The 9774-nt window shown below is 31.6% G+C and overlaps 1 protein-coding gene across 2 annotated transcripts; it reads right to left on the bottom strand.

Moving 5' to 3' along the window:
- Positions 1-2064: 2064 nt before the first annotated feature.
- LOC143909476 (heart- and neural crest derivatives-expressed protein 2-like) lies at positions 2065-9047 on the bottom strand. Of its 2 annotated transcripts, none has more exons than XM_077427472.1 (6): positions 8729-9047; positions 7871-7983; positions 7655-7783; positions 7237-7577; positions 5494-5745; positions 2065-2533 (listed from the first exon to the last, which is right to left on the bottom strand). In XM_077427472.1, the coding sequence occupies exons 1-6, from the start codon at positions 8755-8757 to the stop codon at positions 2423-2425; spliced, it is 975 nt and encodes a 324-aa protein (XP_077283598.1). In that variant the 5' UTR covers positions 8758-9047; the 3' UTR covers positions 2065-2422. The 2 variants fall into 2 exon arrangements, with proteins under 2 accessions (XP_077283598.1, XP_077283599.1); XM_077427473.1 differs by having other exon boundaries at positions 2405-2533; positions 7871-8113.
- Positions 9048-9774: the final 727 nt, after the last annotated feature.

Genomic DNA, 9774 nt, shown 5'->3' with positions numbered 1-9774 from the left:
CAAGCTTTGCATGGCTTTGCTATGAGGTAGCTATGCTACTGGGTAGAAAGTAGAATAATGAAATGGAAAGGGATGATGATGATTAAAATTCATTCGCATTCAGAAAAAATGTGATTTGAATTTAATTACAAATTGTTTCAATAGTTTTATTTGTAACTGTAAAATAGTCGGAAAAATCATTAAAATGTTGAACTTTGGAGCATTCAGTCTTGCAAGAGCTGGCTATTTTATACCTAATTTGATTGAAATAATTGTGTTTTTTTTCTTAAAGGTTTCGCTCATAGCTGGTGTGAATGCACTTGTGCCAATATAATTAGCACACTTCCCGGTAAATCACACGGGAGCGTGTTATAAAGAACGAAGTGTAAATGAGGGGAAACGAACCAGATGCCCTGGGCGTAGGCAGGCGCGTGCCGTACCAGACCACCAATATTTATGTATGTGCTCGGAAGCTTCCACCATAGTTACATTACCGTCTTCAGGGCCATTTGTTCCAATGACATGTAAACACCTCCGGACAACAGGTATCACACTTCAGATTAATGGCCGACCGCCGAGGAAAGTCAAATTGTGGGATGAAGCATGACTTGAAAGTACATAGATACCCGCCATTCACACTTCAATCGAAAATTTACTTTATGTATATTCAAAACGAACCCATCATATCAATTCATACCAGCAACATGGCTCGGTGGTCGGGCTTTTGCCTAGCACTGAGAGGTTGCCGGGGTCGATCCCGTGAGTTGACATCGATTGAAAAGAATAATATTCTGAGTATATTATCTGTAATGCTGCTGGTTAGATTTTGATATTTGTGACTCCAAGTCGATCGCTGTTTAAACGGTTCCTCCATTGAGTTGGCTAAAAACCTTCCTACCCACTATTTGAGTATGACTTACGTACATTGAAGTATAATGTTTTCTATTCTACTTCAATGCTTACGTACAATAAACTCGTTGATTTCAGGTTTTTCATTGTCCCGTAATTCAGCGACTTATGTAATATAAATGCTGCATTGTTTGTAATTGGCCAGGAAGGCATTTTGGGGTTTACCTGTTAGGCCTTCCTGTTATATATGCATATATGTATGTAGGACTTCTTACTTTATCTATGTACGTAGTAACAATAGATGAAGTTTTGTGATTATTCGAAAATTCGAACTCGAGATTTTGACTGATTTCAACTCAGAATCGATTACTGATCATGTTTTCATGATCTAGAAAAAATGTGTGTGTATTTTGGGGATTTTTTTCCCATGTAACGCGGTGGAACGGCGTTCCGGCACCTTTTTCTCGACATTTTTTAATCTTCAAACGAATCTAATATATAATTTCGAAAGAGACTTTGTATGTAAGTATGTATATACTATGTATCTTTGGTTGGTAATTTCGTAAAGAAGTCAAAATTTCTATGACGACGAGTTGATTTTTTTTTCGATTAAAATAAATTTAATAAAAAAACAAATAAATGTTTACTATTAGATTTGCCATGTTTACGCTGTTTATATTACAAATACTGAGCGAAGCCGGGTAAAACAACTAGTATTCTATATTATATAATTTGAATATATTTTTTTCTAATAAAAACTTGACAAGAAGTTCCGACACTTTTTTTTCTTCAAAAAAAGCCCTGTATGTATGAAAAAATGTGTATTTATATAAATATGTATATGTATGTATATGTATAAAAGTATCTCGCGAAATACAAAATATGTAATTGAATGCATCGTAAATCACCTTTCAAAGTCTGATCTATTAATAAAATATTATAGTAATACATTTTAACACAGATTACCTAAACACAATCTGCTTTAGGTCATCGACTTCAGAGATTCTTTAATTAATATTATGTATTAGATGTATTATGAGCACATATAATGATTGTAAATAGGTTTTTGAGCTCTTTTTCCTATTGTGCTGTACATTAACATTATACTAATATAATACTATGTAAAATAGAAAATGATCAGTAGATCAGTAGCTATTAAAATAGATATAAGATGTATTGTGAACATAATTTCGTAATAATAAAAAGCATTTCAAAATCAAAAAAAAAATAGTAATACAGTAATATAGATTATATTTATTCGTTTAATTATCTACAAATACAATTATATTTATGTATAAAATTTATAATACACTTAAAAATCAACTTATTTTTGGGACTGCTTTGCCCCGTTCGCACACATTCACACTTTGTACAAAATCGACAATTAACACTGAGCAATCGAATTAACGACTTAATCGCTTAAATTAGGAACTGATCCTTTGTAGGTACATTGATAAGTACTTATTGCACTATGTATTTGGCGATACAGCAGAGTATGTACATGTCAAACATCGTAAAATTTGACGTGTCGCGAAGTCCACTAATTGCTATTTTTACTAAGGTTTTTAATTTATTTGTATATATGGATGTATATTTAGAGATTTTGTTCTTGCTTTAGCTCCAGTGCCCAAACGTGCTGAGGCCAACCAGTCCTTCCTTTTGCTCTTCTCACTGGTTCTTGGCTGATTTGATTATTAGACTGCAACTGTGAAAGAAAGCACTTTGATGAATTTCGTATTCCAATTAAACAAAATAATTGGCCGAGAAAATTTTTATGTTTTTCTTTTATTTTTTTAAATAACAACAATATAGTTTTAGTGTTGGTTGAACGGTTGAATGTCCCGTCTCCAGATGTTTCCACTTGAACAACCCGCTTTCCCACAGGAACAATTCGTTATCTGGGACGCGAGATTGCTCGGTTATTACATGGCGCCGTCATAATTTACCGAAAAGTCTTTGCACTTGAGATTGTTCAAAAATTTAAACGCACCCTTGTTCCCTCGGTCACAAATAGACCTGCCTGTTTGCTTTCCACGAAAACAAATCGAAACACACTTTGTCAAACTCGAAAGTTGAATTTAAGTAGGTTTATATAAAAAAAAAGTATAGCAACGCCGCGCCCGAAAATTATATGTTATATTAAATTCATATAAATAAGTAATCATTCGCGAGTGTATAATAAATTGATTTTGTGAGTATACAATGTGATGTATTTCTGTACGGTGCAACACTTGTAAAACCAGATGGCCCCTTTATCAGAATATTTACTAAGTGAATTACGCCCAAATTAACTCGACCGAGCGGAAAATGTAGCTCGCTTTCTTTCATCACAAGTAGAGTTGGGTCAAGAAAAGTTGGAACATTCAAAGGGTTAAATTTATTATAAAACACTATTGGTTCCACCCGGTTTCGCTCGGTATTCATAACATTAATTTGTCTTTATATTCAATTGATTTGAATCGATTTTATTTGAATATTTAACGACAGCCAATCAGAAACAAATTTCACACACACATAACGAATGGTCTTTAGTATATTTATAAGATTGGTACATAGTAGTGATCAGTGATTGATTTTCAATTTGACTAATGTAGTTTCATCATGTTGTACATACATATGTACATATCTATGTATATGCATACTATGTAATGTATTAGGCCGAAGCGAAAAACGAGATACCGTTTTCTAACTTCAAATTCAACCTTTTGCAAATGGAATTCAACTTTTAGCAAATGTAATTATGTATGCAAAAGGTTGAATTTGATTTTCCAAAAGCTGAATTTCATTTGCAAAAGATTGAATTTCATTTATAAAAGGTTGAATTTTAAGTGAAAAAACTGTATTCGGATTTTCGGAAAACTTTTTTCATATCAGTATCGTATAAGGGGGACGCTAAATAAAAAAAATCATTGATTTTAAACAATTTTCTGTGACAAAAACTTCGAAAAAGTGAGTTTTTTAAATATCATTTTTGAAAATAGTTTCGGTTTTTTATTATTGTTGTCGTGATTACGTCAAAAAAGGTCATCTTGGCCCCCTTACATTTCAGATAATTCTTAACTTATTTGGAATTTTTCGTGTTCCTATTAAAGGAAATAAAGCTTCCTTGAGATATAAATATGTATGCTTTAATATATGAATATTATTTTTTTTTAAATCAGTAAAGTAATCAAAATTATTCAAAAAAAAAATATTTATATATGAAGAAAACCCACCTTTTTTAAAATTTTCTTATCGAGATAAATCGATTGTAGAGGCACAGGACATTGCTTAAAATCAATTAAATTTTTTATTTAACGTTCCCTAGATACGACGTCAGTTTTCGACTAAGTCCATCGATGAAAATCTGAAATTCGCGTTTTTCACTCCGGCCTAATGTACATATATATGTATATATGCATGTACATATGTGCATATACTAGCAATAAAAATTATAAAAGGAATTTAAGTTCACTAAGAAATTTTAGTTTTATCATGACTAGAAAAAAAGTTTTTGGATAAATTATTCATATGAAATATGTTCATAATTTTCTATATGTAGATTATGTTTTGTTAATTAGTTATTATTTTACTATAATTAATATAACATAATAATTTAGGGTCATCCATTATTATATGTCATAAACATCTCGCCAAATTTAAAATATATATATATATATATATATATATATATATATATATATATATATATATATATATATATATAAATGAATCTTCTACTTATAGCCGGCTAGACCATATCGAAAACATGGTATTCCCATTCGACCATCATTTGAAGTATTGAAATTCCAGACTATTTTAGATATATGTATATGATGTTAGGTTATATATGATGTTGACAACGAAATATTTCTAGAAATTTAAACCTTTTCGAGTGGCCCAGACCACCTGTATTTTAGTTATCTAGCCACGGTGATGTATGTTACATATATACATTTATATTATAAATATGTACATACATATATTAATACATCAAATAAATAAAATCGTATTTAGTTTAAATGCAGGCGACCGGTCTGTAGATTTAACAAAAGTCAAATACAATTTAATTTCCCGATATACTTTATTATTCAAAGTATACAATATTATATATTATGTATACGAAATTTGGTTTGATGGTGGGAATTTTCAGCACGAATAATAAATCTATCATTAAATTACCAACACGTGCACTTTTATTATAATAATATAATAGGAGACATCCCCTAATAGCGCGAAGTTCATGATATCTACATATGATCAAATTTTATCCCCTAATCTAACCCTTAATTCGATTGTGTGTGCGATTTATTCAATTTTGGCGACTGTGGACAATCGACGGTGTTTTGGGTTTTGCGAAGTGCTATAATTTAATGTGACAGTAATTTGCGAGGGTTCCGGCGACCCAAAGGGGGCGAACAGCGGGGTGCTACGCCCCCTCGTCATTCGACAATAAGCCACCACTTAGTCAAATTAAAAATAAAACAACCAAGTGAAGCAGACGTGGAGTCAAGTGCCACAACTGCAACCGCCCCGAAATACGATACTTGATAATACATATTAAAAATACACTATATATGTATTTTCTTCCTATCTCTATTTCTAATCGATCTTTCAACTGTTGTATTTAAAATTGAATTTTCAAATAAAGTGAATTTCGATTGTTTAGTATTTGTGTCGGCTTACCTCGCAGCTGTTTCTTCTCACTATGTTGTCTTGACCGCAGCTCGACTTGATTTGGTTGTTATTGTTGTTGTTATTGTTATGGTTTCTATGGTTTTTGACCGAGTGTGGCATTAGACGAGCCTGCTCAGCCCTGGCTCTCCTGGAACCTGCTCCTGAAAGTTCAGCCCTGAACCCTCCGGCGGGTTCATTATCTGACTCCAACACACCCATCAAATACGATATGTATGATGTGGCTAATCTCAGTGTTTTTATCTGGAAATTTATCGAAAATGAACGCATTGAAATTTAATTTAAAGATTTAGGTAAATATTTATTGGAATTGAAATCATTGGGATGCTTGAAATAAATTTAGGTGAGGCCGTATCGATGTCTCATACTCTTACTAATGTAGTAATTCGGTATAATTTCATTAGATAACACAAAGCAACAAAATTGACGTTTTTTACTTACCGGAGCGGAGACTAATTAATATTTACTAAATTTGACTCATTAAATTCGAATATGACAATGATTTTTTTCGTTTATAAAATATAAGCGTTTAAAAATTGCGCAATTTTTTTTTTACAGATTATTGGCTTTTGCAGCCTTTAGCTCAAAATCTAGTATTTCACTGCTAAAAGTGAATATCGGAATCAACAGTCAATAGCAATAAAAAATCCAAATCAATATAAAAAACATCCGACTATTGATTTCAGTACTCACTTTTGCCATAGAATTACTAGGTTTTGTGTTAAAGACTGCAAAAGCCAAAAATCTGTAAAAAAATTGCGCATTTTTTTAAACGCTCATATCCTATAAACGAGAGGAAAACAACAAAACCATTGTCATATTCGAATATAATGGGTCAAATTTTGTAAAGATTGAATAGTCTCCGCTCTGTAATTACTTTATCTATGTACGTAGTTTTTTTTGTACGTACGTACGTAGTACGTACGTAGTTTGCTTAGTATTATTACAAGCCGTTTAATTTATATAGGCTTACCCCCTACATCGGAAGTAATTTTAGTGTAAGGTTAGGGGTGGTAATTTGCAAATGGAACGATCTGTACTGAATTTCTAATGAACGAAGAAGCTGAAAGTCGTCACAATGAATATACATATATTCGCGATCTGACAGCTCTACGGAAAGTCCTACCTAATTGTCATCGCTTGGTTAAACGTACCAACATACATACATATGTAGTTCAAAGTTTTGTTTTATAACCAGAAAAAAAACTAGATGCAGATTCTAGGCTGAAATTATGTATATATTCATACTCCAAGAACTTACACTGCGATACATGCGAATTTTTATATAGCACTAAAGCATTTTTAGCCTACATACAAAGACTTTATAATTAAACTATAATGAGTTAATAATTAAACTGCGTATATTATTTTTTTTTAATAATGCGTATCGTATTAAATACTCGAACGGATTTGGGCCGCAAAGGTTATGGACCACCGGTGAAGAACTTCCAGAAGTACGATGCATTCCTATTGTGACTATTAGGGCTACTGGGAAGGTCGTTTAGGGAAAATGTAAAGTGAATATGTATATTAAAAAAAATGCATGAAGTTTGTTTGCCCAATCTGTACATGCATCGACAGTATTTTTCTCAAGTATCTATCCTACGATTACCTAGCTAATGAATTATAATATGTACATATATACTATACTAATTTTAACTGATTTCTAATCGCTTAAAATAAACGTTTAAATATTTATGACAGTTTAAATTTCAGTTGAATTTTGATAATTACTTTGCTAAGTTTCGTGTCGGCTGGTACATTAGGTATGCACTCCCTCAAATCTGAAAAGGCTGTGTTGATGCTTTGAGTTCTTCGTCTTTCTTTCTTATTGGCAGTATTTCTTCGTTTGACTACCCTCACAAAAGGCACACCAGGCACACCATGCTGCACCGTTTGAAGACATCCATCCTGATCTCTAGTAATGCCGCTCGATAATCCAGAACCCATTTCACAATCCATCGTTGAGAGAGCGGGGGTTGAAGACGAATGTTGAAGACCATTCATGTGGTACTGAAAGTTCTGAAGATGTTGCTCCGACTGTGTAATGTGAACGTTGTGACCTTCTTCATAGCCTAATTATAATTATAAAACGTACAATAAAAATACAATTTAATACGTCTGTATGTAATATTCTTATTTATTCCGTTACCATAGCTATTGTAGGAGCCATAATTATGATGATACATAGAATTTCCATGTAAACCCGGTGAATCCTCCCTGTTCCAATACTGAATCCGACTTATGTCCTCATCTCCCATATCACTGCTTGAAATCCCATCTTACCAAACACAAAAATAATATAATAGTCACCATCGAATTTTGAATCATATTAAATAGTATGTAGAATAGGTTATTGAAGTCCTACTTTGACAATTTAAATCTTGCATGCTGTGATAGTGTGGTCTGGTTGAACAGTAAAACTGTGGCTCGCAGTAGTCCATTTCAGACGAGGTTCTTTCAGGAGAACATGACCCGTAACTAGACATTAGTTTTATTTATTTTTTATTTTATTTTTGAAAAGTCACAATTGATGATTTCGTAAATGGTTAAGGCTATTGTTTGATTCGTTTACAATTTGATTCATTTTCACTGTCTTTTTTTTCGTTCACTAAAATAATTTAAATATAAAAATTTATTAGGTACTCAAGCATTTCAAAATTAAATTAATTATACCGTAGAGATTACGTGTCACAAATTACTCAGTTTCGTGAGTCAACATGCAATGACATTATATTTTGTTTATTATTGTTTCACAAATCTGTATAAAATATACACGTTTTTACAATATAAACGTCACATGTTGAGCATGTGTGTACGTCACTATGTTTATATGTATTTTAATAATGTTTACACTATGAGTGACATTTTTTAAGAGGAAAGTCACAACTAAGTAGAGAAGTACTTACTTACACATACATATACGTACATATATTTCCAACAATTAAAAGTAAATTAAATAAAAAACAACTAATATTATTGATGATAATCGGATTAACATTAACTGAATAAGAAAAGTCAGCTTTAAAAATTTTATAAATTAGATAAATTCACAGAAATCAATATGTAAGTATAACAAATATTCGCAGTTTAAGAGTAAAATTCACTTATATAAAATTCAAGTCACGACAGATTTAGTAAACGTTAAAGAAAATTTATACTAGTATATTAATTAAATTAATAATATTAAGTATGTAGATACATAAAATAAAAATTTAATAAGTACCTATTCAGTAAATTTTCTTCAAGCCTCATTTTCTAACTTCCAACATGTAATGCTACTTTTTTATTATACTTTCACTCTAAGACCACTACTATTTATAAAATTCAAAAATTTCTCAAATAATTAACTATAAAATGCCCATCGCACATACAATATAACAATAATATACACACTAGTTATCAGCACGTATTATTTTGAAGAAGCACAATTTCTCACACTATAATGACAATCGATTGAATGACATGTCACTGTTGTCATTACACACTGTATCGGCTCTAATGATATATTTTAATGTGACACGAGTGAGGGTACAACGTCGACTGAGATCGAGGAAAATCTACACGTCCCTCGGGATCTATATAACACGTGTATTTAGAGACACGCCCGTTTTTTGTGCGATATTTCGTCCCACTCTGAGTACGGTGTTTGAAGTGGGATAAACAAAATATGATTGAACTAAACTGTGATTTCAACAAATTTGACAGGAAATAAATTCATACATTTTAAAATATGGATTTGCTGGATTTTTTATTCATTCAGTTTATTATCTACGAATTGTTGAATTGTGCAATTTGTGCAAATTTCTATTTTCGGTGTATTGTTTGCAATGCTTTAGGAATACATGACTATGAAACAAAGGAAAAAGTTATTGAGTAAATATGAAAATTATATTCCATCAAGTTTCTAACCAATCAAATCTCAAGGGGCGTGGTTCATGCTCCGCCCAGGAGTAAGCACGCTCGCTGATTGGTGTTTTAGTTTCATAATCAAAATCAATATATGTTATTATTGCGTATAATTAATTAAAATGACATATGAACATATAAAAAATTTCAGTTTATTATCTTCTTTTGTTTTTCGTTACCCACGACTAAAATTTTGAAGTCGAATGAAATTTACATCGATATATGTACATATAAATTCATCTAATTTATAATATAGTACTAAATAATCTGCTGAATGATTTAAAAATGTTATCCTCAGTCCTACGTTCAATTAGCCAGTTGTAAGTTGAGAAACCGTAACACCATAAATAAGCAAGCGGGAGG

This window comes from Arctopsyche grandis, chromosome 3 (assembly GCF_051622035.1).
Source record: "Arctopsyche grandis isolate Sample6627 chromosome 3, ASM5162203v2, whole genome shotgun sequence".
In the NCBI taxonomy this organism is placed as follows: Eukaryota; Metazoa; Arthropoda; class Insecta; order Trichoptera; family Hydropsychidae; genus Arctopsyche; species Arctopsyche grandis.
This window is presented reverse-complemented; position numbering and strand designations above follow the sequence as displayed.

What these genes read in the sequence shown, in the direction of transcription:
- LOC143909476 (XM_077427472.1), bottom strand. Translation starts at nt 8,757, where the DNA reads ATGAGGCTTGAAGAAAATTTACTGAATAG. An exon ending in GCAAGATTTAAATTGTCAAA is followed by an intron (nt 7,784 to 7,870) that starts GTAGGACTTCAA and finishes GTGTTTGGTAAG; the next exon opens with ATGGGATTTCAAGCAGTGAT. An exon ending in TGGCTCCTACAATAGCTATG is followed by an intron (nt 7,578 to 7,654) that starts GTAACGGAATAA and finishes AATTATAATTAG; the next exon opens with GCTATGAAGAAGGTCACAAC.